The sequence below is a fragment of the Pan troglodytes genome, chromosome 6 (genome assembly GCF_028858775.2).
Source record: "Pan troglodytes isolate AG18354 chromosome 6, NHGRI_mPanTro3-v2.0_pri, whole genome shotgun sequence".
Classification (NCBI taxonomy): domain Eukaryota; kingdom Metazoa; phylum Chordata; class Mammalia; order Primates; family Hominidae; genus Pan; species Pan troglodytes.
This window is the reverse complement of record NC_072404.2, coordinates 98,700,779-98,719,230: the sequence shown is the minus strand read 5'-3', so window position 1 is coordinate 98,719,230 and position 18,452 is coordinate 98,700,779. Positions and strand designations below refer to the sequence as shown.

At 32.6% G+C, this 18,452-nt stretch overlaps 1 protein-coding gene across 2 annotated transcripts in view; it reads right to left on the bottom strand.

Annotated features, from left to right (window-relative positions):
* Positions 1-2,158: 2,158 nt before the first annotated feature.
* The window catches only part of ZNF804B (zinc finger protein 804B), a 581,991-nt gene continuing 565,697 nt past the window's right edge, over positions 2,159-18,452 (bottom strand). Inside the window, exons 3-4 of one of the 2 annotated variants that reach the window (XM_054655927.2) lie at positions 12,040-12,170; positions 2,159-6,144 (exon numbers count right to left, since the gene is read on the bottom strand). In XM_054655927.2, coding sequence (XP_054511902.2) covers positions 2,475-6,144; positions 12,040-12,170 — 3,801 coding nt within the window. In that variant the 3' untranslated portion in view covers positions 2,159-2,474. The remainder of the gene's footprint in view (positions 6,145-12,039; positions 12,171-18,452) is intronic. The other variant, XM_527811.8, reaches the window with a different exon arrangement.

The window sequence follows — 18,452 nt, the reverse complement described above, 5'->3', positions numbered from 1 at the left end:
AGAAAATTAACCTGTAAATATCAGGCAATAGTCATAAAATAAATTTAATGCTAAAAGTCACCTGTCAAATAATTATGTAAATGGAAGGAAACACTGCTAAAAATACAATCCATCACAGTGACAATTTTTTTTAAATCGAACTATTTTAGGGTTAAATATATATTAAATTTTTTTTTTTCCCGGAGTGTGTTTATCTCAAGGTAAAATGGAAAATAAAACAGTGTTTCAGCCTACAGTTACTGATTTGGGGGGAAGTAAGTTGCATAATTGCATCTTTCCTCACGTGATGCCACAACTTTTCCAATTTCTCACCCTGGAGTACAAATTATCTTTTATTTAAAGGGAGATGTTTGCTTTCCACATAGTCCAAATTAGTTTGTCCAGTGAACACCTCATCACTGTTAATACAAGATGGAATAGTCACTTCCATGTCATCCGTTCATATCAATCTGTCTTTGTTAGTCAAAATTAAGTGCTCAGTAGAGGTGCTCGGGTCTAACCTTCTGAGAGTTTAAATTGTCACCAAGGCAATTATAAAAATGAATCAAGTGGTCAGTGTTTTTTATACTAGGACATCTAGTGAGTTCCCATGATTACTCTATCTTGGCTCTGCATCAGCTTTGTAATTTGCTTTAGGAAATAATTATCCACAGGACTTAAAAAATCTGCTAGACCATTTGTCACCCATTTTATAAGAAATATTTCATTTGTCTTGCTTCTTTTTGGATTTACTCAATGTTCATCAATGATCTTTTATAATCATTTTTATGGAATTCCATGCAAGTATAGCTCCTTGCTATTTGATGGTTTTTCTTCATTTCTCCATTCATTTTAAATTTAGATTCTGTCACTGTTATGTACCAGTCAGAACTCTCATCTCACAAGTTTCTAGTGATATCTTGGGAACTGCAGTTTTTCTTTCTGTTAAAATTTCAAATTTACTTTATCTCCTTTTATTCTTTTTCTTCCCTCCACCCTTTCTTTCTCTTTCTCTCTCACCTGTCTCTCCTGAATCAACGATGTCCTTTCCTACTGTTTACCAAGTATTTAGTATTTAACCTTTCTATTTCATTTTCCTTATCTGTAATGAGGAATGATAATACTGATTTCAAAATACAGTTGTGAAAATTAAAGAAGATAATGCAAACAAGTGGATAGGGTAACTGTACCTGAATCACAGCAAGCCTTAAATATAGCTATCTTCCTTTTGCAGCCAAGGCTGAAGAAGACTTCCTCTAATCTTCTAGTGGTAGAGGAGTTTGCATCTTCGTATAGACAGCATTAGATAAATGATTACCTCCATTTCTGTGAAGTTTGATTTTCTCTGAAACTCATGCTTAAGAACATAAAATAATAAACCTAACTGTAGGATTATGCACCAATATAGATGTATGAAATGCAAATTTTGGGGGCCAAAAACCATTTTGAATGAATGTTTGAAATTATTTGCAAAATTACATGGATGGTGATTTTATTCATCATTATTCACTGTTTCATAAATATCTAGTACAATTGAATAAAACACACCAGATATTTAATAAGATATCCTCAATAAACATGTAAAAACACTGACATTTTCAAACCTTTACCTCCATCCTTATACATGTATTGGCTGAACGTAGTAAAATTTTTGAGTAGAAGAATAATAAACAATATTTTAGCTCCTGTTATATTTGACAGATTGACCAATATATTTAAAAGGTTATTCTGAGCACGTTTTATTTTTGAGTTTGCATTATCAAATACTAATGATAGTTTGTATATGTTTTTATACAAAAGTTAAACATTCTTAGTTTTAGATTTTGCTGATTCTTACAATTACAAAATTATCTTGACATAGATTTGTGTGAAATGAAGAGAATTTATTTTTCACAGAAACTCAAAAGTATAATCTATAAAGATTGTTTTTCATTAAAATGTAATTTTCAACCTAAATCAGAAAATGTCTTGTTCTTATTTCCTATGAAAATACAGTTAACAGACTACATTAATTGAAAACTTAGTCAATAGTTAACGACATAAATTACTTTAAATAATTGCTTCATTTCACTGACCTTTTATTATCTAACAAATAAGCCAAATCAACACTCATTCATTCACACAACAAATACTTAGAACGCAGGGTACCATATTTCATTTGATTTTTCTTTTTAATTTTAATGCTCTGCTTGAATGTTTTCTGTTGCTATTTTATAACATTATGCGAGAACCCATCCAAAACAAATCTTTAACTCTTTCCCTCTTCCCTCTACACTTTCATAAAATTATTCAAATTTGCCTATTATTTTGGCAAGCTAAAAAATTATTAAAATGCTCATTTTAATATTAGCAATTCAGTTCATATTTATATATTTGTCACATTTTGAATTGGCAGCAATATTTTAAATCTTATAATTGATAGACTTCTTTAAATGTATGATTTTATAGGTAGTGACAATTTAAAAAATTATCCACAAGAGGGGCTTTAACACTTATTAGTTCAAGTGTGTGGACACATTTAAGGCCTCTTTCACTTCATTTAACTGTTGCATCTGGCTAGAGCAAGAATGATGGCAAAAATCTTGACCTTGGAATACTGGTTGGATTAAAGGATTCAAGTGGATGATAGAAGTTGTGGCTGGATTTAAGTGAGGACCAAACAATGTAGGAATAAATGCTGTAGGGGGCAGAGGCTGAAGTGTTATGTGAGATGGGTGGAAGGGGGTAGCAGCTACTAAATGCAGGGGATGACCTGCTAAGAAAGTGGGGTGTGCAGGGATAATGGTTGGAGTCAGAGTCGAAAATGAAATAGGACTGAAATGTGCCTGTGAAAGAGGATGTAGATGAGCAATAGGGAGGTGACTGCTATGAGAACTTAAGGAAGCAGAAACAGCAAAATGCTGCAGGAACGTGTGGTGGATGGTGGTGATAGAAGTGTGCTGGTGAACCGGAACTGTCTGTACGGTTGAGGCCGGAGAGAAGGCAGTAGGCCCTGCAGCAGGCAAAACTCGAAGATGCTTTGATAGGAGTTGCTTCTGCATATGCTGCTGGGCTTGTAGCTGTAGGATCTTATATTTATCTATTTCGTCAGGAGAAAATGTTATGGGCTGTTGAATTAAAGGAGGAGAGATAGATTTATGACACATTTCTAATCCGTCTTCAACTTTGTCAGGTTTCTGCATAGTTCTGTCATAGTAAGAGTTTATATTTCCCTCTACATGATTTATATGCATGCTTACATCCTGTAAGTCTAGATTTATTTGGTCTTCTTTGGTCTCTGTTGAATCAGTCACACCAGTATATTTATTAGACGGAAAAGCACCAGGGAATTCATTTGGTACTGGGTCACAGCTTTGAATAAAAGGTTGGATTTCACTAATTAAAGGTTTTGATTGTTCTTTTGTTGTTGCATTCCTTTTTATGTTTAGTGACTGAGACTCTGTTACTAGGTGAATTATACCTTTAGAAAGATGGTTATCACAATCAGTGTCTGCTAAAATTGTAAAATTATTTGTGTGTGAACTTTTGCTTTTGTCTTTCTCCGTAGTCCTTGGAACTGCACTGTCTTGATCATTTCTGCTCTCATTTGCATACTGTATTTTTTCAGACAAAGGCAATGCTTGTCTGTTACAGCCTGACAGTGCAGGTTGAATTGTGCATGGGACTTGCGAAGGAGCCTCTAATTCATTTTTACAACTGTTTGAAGAGATCTCAACATTACTTGATTGTTCTTGACATTTCTTGGCTTGTACTCTTTCTAAAAGGCTTTTTGCTGTTAGAGGGGTCCTCTCTCCTTCTGTAATGTTTGATTCTGTGGTTTCTGAAGGGCCACTGGAACAGTTCTTTAGAAGGCAGCTGATATTCCCGGAGTTACACTTCATGGGCCTGACTTTTCCCAGATCACAAATGTGAGGGCTGCCCAAAGACTCTTGATTTCTCTTGCTTTTATTCAAGTAATAAATTTTCTCTCTTGAGTAAGAGTCCAATCTGTCGTGCTGAGTTCCCTGGCAATTAGGTGGTGTTTTACTGCTTCCAGTACAGGAAATCTGTGAGTTAGAATCACAATAGATGATTCTCGTAGATTTTAGCCCTGAAAATTGTTGTTGATTTTTGCCCAGTTTTTGTCTTTCTTTGCAGTGACAATATCTACGTTTTGAGTATTTTTCATTTTTAAATGATTCCCACAATTTGCAGTTCCTCTCTTTCTGTGGTTCAGACTGCATTTGGCTGCTCTTTGTTATATCATCAGACAAGTAGAAGCAGTTGTGCTTTAGACATTTCCGTTTGTGCCTTTCAACTGAGCGGTGTTCTCTTTTATGGAAGCAGAGCAAATTACCTCTGCTATTACCATTGAATCTATGACTTGAACAAGTACTTCTCAAGCTAGACATACTGCTAGGGGATGTGTCCAAAGAGCAAGAATATCTATTCAAACATGACTGTGGAGAGTATCTCTTGTATCTTTGGTTTCCACATCCGGAAACCTTGCTGGTCATGCTGATGTGGTTACTCTTCAAAATTACACTGAAGTCTTTCCCATGGTCACTGTGACCCCCTACTGTACAAGGACTGGACTTGCAGTTGAATTGTCTTTCATCTTCAAATTCCAAATGAGGACTGCAGGGAATCAATTTATGCTTTTTAGTCCTAGAGATGTAGGAAGGAAAAGATAGGTCCTCATCTATATCATTTAGAACTGCCTTTCTACAGCCTTGCCAATGGGCCCTTGAAGCCTCCTTAAGTTCGTTCTCACTACTATTATTCTTTCCAGCACAATCCTTTAGAGATGTGTTGAGGTAAAGAGGCACTTTAGGATTTTTCATTTCCAAATCATTTGCACTAAAAGTATATTCACTCTTATTTGGCTCAGAATCACTGTAGTCCAAATTATATCTCCTCTGGAATTTTTCCCAATCCGGATTAGCTATCATTGTCTTTGGTTTCGGATATTGATAATCTTCTTGGATCAATTTTTGTTGGTCTTCAGTTAAACCTGAGACTTGGCTCTCTCTTTTAGTCTTCAATTCCAAGGGCTTCTTACCCAATTCTGTTTTTAAGTCCTCTGGATTGCGGTCTTCCTTTGTGTTCCGAGAAAGCTTAAAATCAAAATATAGTGGGTTGCAGCCATAAGAGATACAGGGTTCTGTTTTTGTAAAGAGCAGAAGTTCTGTAGGCCATTGAAGAGTGGTGTGGCCATCCTTGCTTTGAACGTGGAGAAAAGGTAGTGGTTTAGATGCCACATTATGAGTACATGCTTCTTTTACAAGTCTTTGAACATTTTTGCTAACTCTTTCTGTTTTATCTAAAGATTTTTCTCTGTTCTCTATTCCGGAATTTGGATTCAGATGCACTGTACTCTTTTGTTCGCTTGGCTCCAGTGATGAAAACTCATCCAGGCATTCAGATATCCTGGCATCACTATGGTTGTAAATGTTTGGTGGGCTGAAGGAAGCATTTGCTTGGCATGGGTGATTAACATAATTTTCTAAAGTGTTCTTCAATGTATTTCTAGTTTCTTTTTCTCTGCTGGTAGGAGTAAAATCTACATCTGAAAGATGAATGTTAGATTTAGAGAATGAAGCACAAATGCCAATTGAATCTTCTAGTGTCTCATCAATAGAGTTGTTTTTGTCTTGCAAAATTTTAGAGTTTATGGAGATGGTATTGTGTAAAACACTTTCCAGATGGCTTGGTGAGATATTTACCTCTTTTTCCTTGGTAAGGTGTGTATCTTTATTTGCAAACCTGCAGCACTTGCACTTATCTGCAGTTTGTTTTGTTTTATAAATGGGTGACTTGTTACAATCGTGGGCTTCTTCTGTGTTCTCACTGAAAACTGATGCTGAAGATTCTAATTTTAGGTGCACTTTTTTGGAAAAAGAAAATGATACTCCTGTTCTGTGATTTGCATTGCTGAGATTTGAAGATGTTTGCAGTATCTGATTTCCAAACAAACAACGCCTGTCTGATTGTAATTGGTGTCGATTTGGCATGGTGGACCGCTGTTTATCGGATATGATTCTGGGGAGATTTTTTCCTTTAAGGAGAAGAGCACTCTTCATGCATGATACCTTTCTGCCATTCTTAACGGGGAAAATTCCTTGCTGGAGTTGCTTTTCTATGGCTACCCTGGGGGCTTTGTATGCTGGTCCATTTCCAGAAACACTGTAAATACAATAAATATTTAAATGATTAAGAGATTAGCTTTGGAATCATATCTACATATGAACATTTCATAGTGTTTCTAAGATGAGTTATTTTACATTTTATGAGCTACATCTTCTAAAACATAACCTTTTGTTGTCCTTATATAGCTTAGCATAAATTGTATAGTGGCTATTTCTAAAATGAATTGTTTACATGTAGTATTTTGCAATTACCAAAAAGCAATAGCAAGTGAATTATCTTATGCTACTGCTTCTAAAGCATTTACATCACAATATATGTCCTACAGAATCTATCAATCTTTGGAATACAGATTTAACATTATTTCACTAATAGTTTTCCAATCAGTGCATTCACATTAAATAAGAAATTAAATAGAATTAAAAGTCACTTTAAAAATATAAAAATTTTTTTAAATTTGCTTTTATGTATTATTTCTAACATTTTATAATGTTTAGCTCCTTGGGTTTAAAATTCCCTCATATTCACTTACTTTTGAAACACAGTGGTAAGTTCTTTCTTTATGACTTGTCAGTAATTTGACTAATTATAATAAATGCATAATAAAATAAGACATATGTACAATCTATCTAAATATCTTCAATGATTTTGAAATCTTTTCTTCTGCTTCTTACTCACCAAAATATTTTTTCTACCATTTCTGCATTATATGTTTTATCTTTTAAAGGTCTCAAAAGGTTATTTGTTCTACTGAGCTTCATTAGCAATTCATACAGAAGATTGAAAATATCAACATATATAAGAGATAAAATTCTTTAGATTAAAATTATATGCCCTTTAACAGTCTATATAACCTCTACTATAAAAGAAGGCTTCACTGGAAAGAAGACAATACAAATCACATCATTTTTCTTATTGTTTGCTTTGAACTGGCATTCTTTTCCTTTTTCTTGTTCCATATACTTGGATGTGTTTGCTTATTTCTAATTTTGATTTTTATTTTACTTTCATCTAGTCATTTGTTGCTTGAATATAAAATACTAAGCCAACTGGTATCTCTTCCATATGTTGCTCAAGTTCTAATATAGAGTACTGCTGTCTGAGTCCTTGTCTAACACATTCTTGTTGGTTTCTTTTACCATTCTTTGGCAAATCAGCATCGAACTCTAGAGTCATCACATTCCTTTTGTCCACCAAATTTCATGTACTTTGCTTCATTGTCTCTAGATGAATAATATTACAGACATATTGAATTAGCTTCCCTTTATTTATCTTTGAGATGAATCTGCTTGTGTGCTTGTATGCTTTTCCCTTCTTATAAAGTGTAAAAATATAAATGTATATAATTCATTAGATTTGTTACATAAAGAGTATATATACATGTATATTTATATATACATATATGTATGTATAACATTTTAATAGAACATAGTTAAGGTTGATTAATTTGGGTGAATTTTTATTCTTGGGCACTTTCAATTTAACTTTCTTCAGTTCAGATACATTTTTTTTTCCTTGATTTATCTGATTATTGCTTCCTTTGGAATTTATGTTTTAAAATCATTGGCTCTCCTGAATATATCCTTTAGGTATTGATATTTATCTCAGTACTTTATTCTGTCTTCAGTCTTTTTCTATAGTTCAGGGAGAATTTCTTTGATTTTATTTCTATTTTACTGACTCAATTTTTTTTACAATATTCAATCTGTTTACAAATTATGACCATATGGATTTTAACTTGCAAACACTAATTTTAGCCACCATTTAGTTTTTAATGATTTTAGAACGTCTCCTCTTCATGAATGGCTGTAATTTTAGAATTACAGAGTTCCTTTAAATCTTGTAAAAAACTAAATTTAGAAGTTTTTAAAAGCTGTATTATCTTCCTTACAGTAACTCTTTCATAACGGAAAGTTCTTATTCATCACATTAATCTCCTTTTATTGGGCCAATTTTTTATGTTCATTACGCATATTTAATAAAATGAATAGTGAGGAGCATTCTAAGATAGTATATGAGTTACTGAATGTTTCTTTCAAGCATAAAAGTAAATAAGGAGCGTAGAGACTTTATTACAACATTATTGGCCTTTGAAAGTGCCTCCAGCCTGCAGATAGAAGGAAGTGATCCAGAAACAGCTGCAGCATTCAACTTTGCCTTGGTACCAAAGAGATTATTTTCCATATTTGTAGCCACAATTTGGATTAAGTAAGAACTATACTTCTGGATTAAGTTAATCTTCTCCAGAAGCTTCAATCAATCTGACATTATCACCTGTATGAAACACAGTTGTAATTACTCCACAAGTCTAGTGTATGGATACTATTGTTCTTCCTTTCCCAATTCCATTATTATGCAGTTATTTTAGTATTTATTATATCATGTTAAATATATTATATATATACTTTTCTTAATAATAATTTTGCTGATTATCCTGACACTGTTTTATTCATTTTCTTGCTTTATGTTAATCTAAATGTTCTTTTCTGTACTGCTGTTTTATTTTACCATGTAGCTCTCTAATATGCAAGCTTCCTCTTTTTACATTCTTTTAAATATTTTAAAATTTCTTTGCTCTTATTGTTTTTCTAATATAATGTTCTCTAGCTTCTTGTCCTTAATTCTAGTTCTCATGTCCAATTTAAATTGCATTTATAATTACAGATTTTTCACAAGTTTTAACATTTTGTCCTTATTGTTAATCTTTGACACTTCTTACTTTTATTCTGTAAACTTTTTATCTTGTTGCTTTATAAATTTTAATTTGCTTTTTCTTAAATCAAAGTTATTCTTATTATTTTGGAAAATCCTGTTTTTATCTTTGTGGGGTTTTAAATTCTACTATTTTAATACAAGTTTGTGTATTATAACATTATTAAAGCTTTAACTTTTTCTAGGTTTATTGAGATATAACTGGAAAATAAAAATTGTATATATTCAAGGTATACAATGTGATCATTTGATGTATACAAACAAATTAATTTGTGCATCTATCATACACGTAGTTACCATTTTGTGCAAGATAAGGACACTAGATTTACTGTCTTGGCAAATTTCAAGTAAACAATACGGTATTATTAGCTAAGATAATCATGCTCTACATTAGATCCTCAAAACTTATTCATCTTACATCGGAAAGTTTATAAACTTTGAACAAGACCTTCACATTTCTCCCACCAGCCCGCCCCTTGAAACCACAGTTGCATTCTCAATGAAACTTCAATTTTTATAGTTTTCTCCACATTTAATATTTCCCTCACTTCTTTGGAACTTTCTTTAGTTTTTAAAATATATTCTTACTTATATTAAAATAATGGTTAATAAAGTGTCGGTAGAGTTTGGTTTTTAATTCTTATTGATGGATTTTCCATTCAAATTGTTCTCCAAAAATTCTAATACTCTGCAGCTTAACAAATGCACATTTTGATTCTCTCCTGTTCAAAAAGCATCCTTACCAAACAGAAAGAAAAACATATCAAAACAACATGATTTTTTAAAATGGTGTCATTTTTTCATGTTCCATTTTCCAGCTCTTATATGAAAAACTTCATATAAAAGCTAGATAATGTGGAACATTAAGAAATGACACCATTTAAAGAATTCATAGTCTCAGAATCAGTGGCCCTAAAATTTTTAAATTTTGGAAAAATTTCCATATTAAGATGTACTAAAACTTACATACATAAGAAGTTCACATACAGAGAGGGACTAAACCCTCAGCCCCATATAATAACTGCTATTGCTGAGGAAACAGGTTGGCTGGAACTAGTTAAGAGACGGTCAAATTTGATGACCCTTTATAAGATCTGTTACCATTTTTTTTGCCATCATTTTACGCACTACCAGTAAATTCACCTCTCTTCTCCCAAAGGGTCACAGAAGAATTGTGTTACCTGGATCATCCTATTCAGAAGCCCTCATTATGAGGAAAAAGGACAAAGAAAAGATTGTCCAGGAGAAGGGTAATGCCAGTGATTTTTTCTTTTTATTTTATTTTTAACTTTCACTTGTCAATTCACCTACCAAAATAAAGTATTTAATAATTCTGTTAAGTGTCTTTCCTTCAGCCATGAGGCTGTTTAAACAGAGAGAGCAATTGGCTAAGAGGCAGGTGATGGGCAGTAGACGATAAAAAAAAAATTATTTTCCTAGTTTCAGGCTCTATATCTAGAAAGCTGAACACTTGTCTTTTCCATAATAATATGGGCACATTGTGACCTAGAGAGTTTGCCTATTTTATCAAATCACCAAAAGGAGTGGTTAGGTTTGTGTTTGTTTAGTGAATAAGGCTTCCAGAGGGACAGCTGAAACTTAATAGAGTAGACCTTTTTATTTGGAAGAAACTTAATGGGTAGCTCTAGCAAACTTAGAACTTCTAAACAAACCATCATCATCACCATCATTATCATCATCAACATCATTATCATCGTCACCATCATTATCATCATCACCATCACCATGACCGCTGCCATCAGCAAGGCACCTCTGATTCTTTGTTATTTACTCCAGAGGAAAATATAGAATGGGTAAGTAGAAACGTAGAAGTGTGACAACTTTCATAATAACAACCAACCAAAATTATATTTGTTAAGACTATTTAGATTTACTGTTGTGGCCTTAAGGGACCTGTCTAAAGATGTATATCTATGTTAGAACTTGTACCATTTGTTATGATCTGACTTACTGCATCTCCTTATTAATCACAGGAATTGACACTTTCCCTAGATTTTTTCCTGCATGCTACCCTAACAACAATAGAACTTTTCCTTCTAAGCCCTATTTTGGCAAGGACTGAGTTCTCATTAACAGTATGTTTGAACAACATATTGTAAGTCCCTCATTGTATTGGCTGTAGAAAGCTCAGTACCAAATGTATGTGTTGTTTCTAGAGTTGTATAAGACCCCAGAGCATGCATTTTTGTATTAACCTTACTTCTGGCTACATGTTGTACCTTTATTTTGTCTTCATATGAAATTTCTCATTTCTTTTTAATATGATTATCTTTTATGTATTTTCATAAATTAATTAGATTATTCTAAAAGTTATAAATAAATAAATACATGCAAGCTGAATATTAATTGTATTTTTACTTATAATTGGTCCTACAAAAATAAATGTTTCCTTAAAATTACCTTTTAAGTCTAATATTTTGTGGTAACTAATTGAGCCACTCACTCCTGTTTATTATATATTACTTTCCATTTAAGCAATAGGCGTTTAAATTCTGGCACAGAGGCATAAGTTTCACAATTCTCTAGGTTGCTGTCAAACACATTAATTAGCTACATTAGTGTTTTACATTATGATTCATATGAACACAAATCACAATCCACAAATTTAATTGCATTCCAGGTAACAACTTTGAAACATCCAGTGGTTCCAAGCTTTGGTAAAACTGCTATTTTTCAGCTACAAGAATGTATTAGTATAAAACTTGTTATATTATAATTATCAATTTAAATGGCACTGTGTGGTAAATTTAACTGCATTAATTACATCTTGTTTGTTAGCCAGACAATTATCGTGTTATTTGTACTAGACACAGGTGTGTACACAGAAATGTTCAGAAGACTTATTCCCCACCCCCTAAGATATATTGTTAATTATGGTTTTTAAAATTATTATTACAAAATTTAAAAAATATATTAAGAAGTGATATTAATCCATTTAGTCAACTGGATAGAATAAATGCTAATGTATTTGAATCATTCTGGGATCATTTCATTATAGAGTACATTAAATTAACAATATTAGGAAAGAAAAATATCAAAGGCCAAAAGTAATTAATTTATGTATGTTTAACTATATTTGCCCTTCAGACATATCTATTAGTTAGTTATTATTTGTTCACATTGTTACAGTAGATTTGCCTTTAAAATTTCCCCATAGGTTGACGAGAGTTTTGAAGCATCCCAGACACCTTTAATTCTTACCATTCAGATTGCTGCCTTAACTCAGCCAGCTGATGAAGTCGTTTAAGTGCTTTTTCTTGTTTTTTCTCATCTTTCCATGACTTAGAAGCTACATTTCGAGCAAATTCCCGTTGCTTTAATTCTTTCAGTCTCTTGAAAAAGAAGAAAAACCAAAAAGGTACTATAAATAAATAATATATTCTTTTCCATCCACAAGGCTCCTTATTATTCTTTATCCTAAGTGCAGAGGTGACTTTCTGGACAGAAAGAGTAAAAGTATCTTCTCCATTGTTGCTATTCTCTGCCCCAAGACACATTTAGCAGATAAATGTGTTGTCAACCAGGTTATTTTTCCAAGCTTGTTACAGTCACTGCAAAGCTGGGCCCCAGGCCTTGCTGGTATCACCTTGGCTATGCAACTATAATAATCTGTGTGCTTATAAAAACACAAATGGGAAAAACATGCAATATATGAATGAGTATGAAGGGAGGCAGGTTATGAGATGCATGTTCTTCCACCCACCTGCCCCTCACTTGTAAAAGTGATGCTATTAAATACACTGGGTGGAATAAGCTTGTTTCAGGAAAGAGCATCTGTTACTGTGAAAGATTTGGTTCAAAGCTCTAAATGTGATTTTGAATTCATTTTTCTGGATGGAGATATTTATCAAATACATATTTCTATATTGTATCCAGGAAGACAGAAAAAAATGAGTCAGGGATTTAAACTCAGAATAGAGGCATGGCCCTGCTTGATTTAAATTCACTCACCACTTATTTTAATTAATATTTTCTCTAAAACAATTGACTTACATGCAAGTAAGACCTCTTCTTAAGAATCTGCCACTAAGTACAGATAATGATATTGAATGAACTGAGAAACAGCCAAAATCAAATGAACCTCTTGAAGTTTGGGGCTTAATCCTGAATTGGAAGTGTATTTAAAGATTATCCTCTTAACTCATACAAAGTGATTTTAAACAGTCTAAAATCTGTATCTGTTGAAATTATTTTCACTTCCCATATCAAGTATAAGAGATGTTTCCCAGGTATGGAGAAAACTACATAGTTATCATGTGACATAATAATACTGTAGCCGACTGTTACTCACTTGCAGAGCAAGGGCCAAAACCTTTCATTAGCTTCATTCTTTAAATGAAACATGCTCATGGTAGACAGTGGTGAGATAACTACATCTAAGCTAAGGATTTGAAGAAGAAGGCAGATTGGTCTTTCAAAGAGAGAATATTCTCAGCACAAAGAACAAGAACCTCACGGAATTAGAAACAGCTACAGGGAGAACAGTGGACTCAACCTGAATTCAATTTTTGACAAATACTTCAAATCCTTCTAAAAATAGAAAATTTCAAGAAATATAATTATGCTCTATATGTTATCAGAAAAAAAAGATCAATAGTTCTCTGGAAATTATAAACAACAGATGATCTGAGCATTAAAGAGCGGATAGCCTGGGTCAGAAGACAGGAAGAAAGGCTTATAAAATCCTTATTGCTACGTACCCTGCAACTCACTTCCTCGGACCCTATGTACTTGAAAGCCTATTTCTTAGAGTGAAGCCTTGTCTTACAAGCAAAGACCTTTTGGAAATTGTCCTAAATGATTTAAGAACACACATAAACTATAGTTCAACTGTGTCAGAGAGAGAAAATTGCTATTTTGGAAAAAAAGGAGAGGGTTTTTTTTACACTCTGTTAGTACTGAATATAAATACTCCATATTATATTTATTTAATATTAGGTATTACCAGCACACAAAACTTGTATAATAAAGAGAAGGAAATTGATTCATTTACTCACAACAATTGACACTTGACTCATTTTTGGAATCCTGTTTGAAAATTTGGGGTACCTCTGTTTCTTTTATTAGCCTTCTAGATTCCAGGACTATACTTTTATTTTTGAGTTACAGAAATGATTGAGAATTCTGTATTGTTTATCTAACAACAAATATTGTTAATTGCTACTATGTTAATCCTTATTATTCTTACTATGAAGTGTAAAAATGTACAAATCAACAAATCAATTTTTTTTTCCCTTCAAGGAAGACAGACAAGTGCTTACACTTCTGTAAGATAGTGTTGAGTTTCTTAATAAGGGTGCACACAGTGTGCTTTGGAAATACACAGGAATGGTTAAAAGATTAACTGTGTTTAGGAAGTTTGCAAAGTTAAAATGTTTTTAAGGAACACAGAAAACTGGAAGAAGAGATTTTGTTTAAAGACATCTAGCCACAAATTTGGTTTAGTCAGTGCTGAGTGCTCAAGTTTAAGTAGAGAAAAAAAAACCCAGAGATCTGCCGCAAGTTTTCAGTGTACTGAATAATGCATCTCTGTGAGGAAACTGTTCCAGTTCAGGAAAAAAAAAATCATCTGAAAAAGTTTAAGAAAAACAGTGTCTAGCATTCATATAAAGCCAGGAATAGTGGCTGTTTTCACTAACAAAACTGGAAAAAATGACAGGATATTGAATAGATAATTCAGAAAAGTCATGCATCAGTAGAGGATAATTAGTCATAGATTCAGCACTACTTTGGAGTTGCTTTAAAAAATCATAAAAGCAGGAAATAAAAGTATAAAACTGACTCCACATAACTAGCTCAATCATAGTACCAAACACTGGGATATGTACTGCAATACAAAAAAAAATAGCCAACAGAAATGAGAAAAATTAATATCTTGTATCCAATCAAATATTATCAGGATGTAATAGCAGTTGAAACTGGTCTGTAAGTTAAAGAAAAATATACTATAACTCTACAGCAGCCATTAAAATGATAAAGTGTTTTAGCCAGGAGGACAACAAAGTAGATAAAAGAAAATTATTAAATGTACTCAGTGCAAGAAAATGCAAAAAAAAAAAAGTAAGAAGGTAAGGTAGACTGGACAATTATAAAATAAATAACAAGATAATAAATAAAATCTAAACATAATAATAATAATATATTAAATGTAAATGGTCTAAACACCAAAATTAAAAGACAGAGAGTATTCATTTGGATAAAACTGTGAGGTCAACTCTGTTGACTACACAAACAAGCTTTTTTAAAAATGAGGACAAAATGAGTTAAAAGAAAAGAATGTAAGAACATATATTATGTCAACACTTGTCAAAAGAAAGGTAGGGGGGGCCATATCAATGTAAGACAGATTAGATCTCAGAGCAAAGATATTTTACCAGGAATAAGAAAGGTTTCTTCATAATGATGATGGAGCATTAAAACACACAAAGTGAAAATGGATACCCACTGCATGGAGGAAAAAATGGACAATGATTATAGAATATTTCAATGTCTTGCTATTAAACATCAACAAAATACTAATTGCAAATCCAATACTTACGGAAAACGTTACACCAAAGTGATTGTATCTCTTATAAAAGACCCTTCCAAAAGTGTCTTTGTATGATGAAAAGAGGACTATCAATCACTGGACAGATGGGGAGGACTTCTAAGAATCCAGAGGCCAAATTTTGCCAGCCTCATGTTTTGGCTTAGCCCAAATTTCTATTTTTCTCCCCTTGTTCTGACAAGAACTCATTTACTTCAGCCATGGCACATACAATGATTGTCAGTAACCTTCCTCCATTTAAAGAGAACATAATCCATTTGGAAGAAAAATGTTCTTTGAGGGTGTGTAATGAATCAGCTCTTATTGAGAACAGACAGCACATGGCATACATATTTCAGAAAAAAATGCTACTTTACACATTTACACATAATAATGGGAAAACAAATATGGTATTGTGCAAAGCGGGTGGTAAAGAGTGAATCTGCTTTATTACCTTACAGTCTAGGTAATAAACAAAGAGGTACATAGGTAAGATTAGAACAATACCTTGCATTCTTATCCTTTAATGATAAAGGTAGATGGCCATATAGTAAAGAAAACTAAGCAACATAATTATAAGTGTGTTATATTATTAAATACATTTTTGCATCTATTAAAAGGATCACATTATTAATTTCCCTTTATGTAGTGAATAACTTCTATGTATTTTATTGTGTTAAACTTCACATTCATAGGATAAATATTGCTTGGTTTTTATATTAACATTTTGAAATATTGATGAATTTGATTTGCTAACATTCATTATGAACTTTGCATCTATGTTCATGTGTGATATTGGTCTGTATTATCTTTCAAAGTTCTTGTGTCATTCTAGTGTGGTTTTAGTCAATTCAGTTTGCTATAATAAAATACCATAGACTGGGTGGCTTAGCTAACAAACATTTATTTCTAACAGTTCTGAAAGCTGGGAAGTTCAAGATCAAGTTGCCTGCAGACAGATCCAGTGTCTAGTTATGAAATTCTTCCTGGTTTGCAGATGGACATCTTTTTGTTATATCCTCACATGGCCTAGGCCAGAGAGAAGAGGCAAGCTCTCTTGTCTTATTTGTAAGGGCACTAATCCCACTCACGAAGGCTACGCCCTCATGTCCAATCACCTCCCAAAGAGTCTACTTACTTCCTAATACTATTATATTGGGGTTTGAGGGAACATAAACTTATGGTCTATAACAAATACCATGGTAATAATGGCCTCATAAAATGAGTTAGAGAATGTTTTATCCTCTATTTTCTAAAAGACTGTGCATATAATTAATATTACATATTCCTAAAATACTAGAGTCACCACTGAAGCCATGTTTTCCTGGAGTATTTTTTCTGGTTGTTGTCGGAACTTGTTAAATCATGAATTCAGTTTATGCAAGATATATAAGACAAAATAGATTTTTTATTCTTTTCTGAGTGAGTTTTGGTAATTTGTTTCTTTCAAGGTTGGTTTACATTTTATTTAAATTAGCTTTTTAATTGTCGAAACATGGTTCCAAAAATCTTCTTTTTATTCTTTTGATATTTGAAGTATCTAATGCAATGTTACCTCATTTAAACCTGATATTGGCAATTTGTGTATTCTATATTATTCACCAGTCTTCCTAGTGATTATTAATTTTATTAATATTTTAAAGGAACCAGATATTATTTAGTAGTATGCTTTCAATAACATCTAAATATTCACACATTTTCTGGATATCTTATTGTTACTAATTTCTATTTTAATACAATTTTGGTCAGAGAACATATTCTGCATGATGTCAGGTCTTGGACAGTTTCATAAATGTTTTTAAGATAGTTGTAGAAACGTTTATAATGACTCAGCCTATGGTCTATCTTGGCAAATACACCATGTGCACTTGAAAGCAGAAAATATTTATTCTATTTGCTGTATTTCAAGTTCTAGAAATATCATTATGTCAAGCGGTTAACAGTTTTGCTTAAATCATGTATTACCTTATGGAAATTTTTGCCTACTTGTTTTATCAATTACTAGTGAAAAGATATAAAATTCTGCACTTACATTTTGTGATTGGTCCATAGTTCCCTTTGTTTCCGTCAATCTTTACTACGTGTTTTTGAGAACTTTCTTATCAGATGCATACATATTCAGGGATTTAGAATTGCTATATCTTGTCATTTAGTTAACTTTTTATAACTATGAAATATCCCACTTTTCATCTCAAAATACTCTTTCCTTTGAAGTCTACTTTGATATTAGTACTGTCATATCTCTTTTCTATTACTTAGTGTTGGTATGGTGTATCATTTTTTATTCATTTAATTTAAAACAGATTGTGTCTTTAAAATGTATTTATTTTAAAAGCCATTTATTTGGATCTTGTGTTTTTATTCATTCAGGATTTTTTTCCTTTTAATTTAGGTATTTATTTACCTTTAACGTAATTATTTCAATGTTTGTATTTGTGTATACCATCTGTATACTTACGTAAAATACCATCTGTATACTTGGTGAATCTGCTCTTTTCTCTTTTTTTCTATATGCTTTTTAGTAGATCTAACATTTGTAGAATTCTGTTTTATCTTTTCTATTGATTATTTAGTTACATCTACCTGTGTCACTTTCATAGTTGCACTAGACATTAAAATATGCAACATAAAATTATTATTATTATTTTTTTTTGAGATGGGGTCTCGCTCTGTTGCCCAAGCTGGAGTAGAGTGGTGCAATCTCGGCTCACTGCAAGCTCCACCTCTCGGGTTCATGCCATTCTCCTGTCTCAGCCTCCCGAGTAGCTGGGACTACAGGCACCTGCCACCACGCCTGGCTAATTTTTGTATTTTTAGTAGAGACGGGGTTTCATCTTGTTAGCCAGGATGGTCTCGATCTCCTGACCTCGTGATCCGCCCGCCTCAGCCTCCCAAAATGCTGGGATTACAGGCGTGAGCCACCGTGCCCGGCCGCATCATAAATTTATTACAGTTTATGTTAAAATTCTATAATATGATCCATTTAAAATAATATTAATGTATAGTTTCAACTAACACTCTTCAATATGTCATGTTTTGGTGTCATATACTTCATTTCAGTATACATGGTAAACTCTTTATTTCTTAT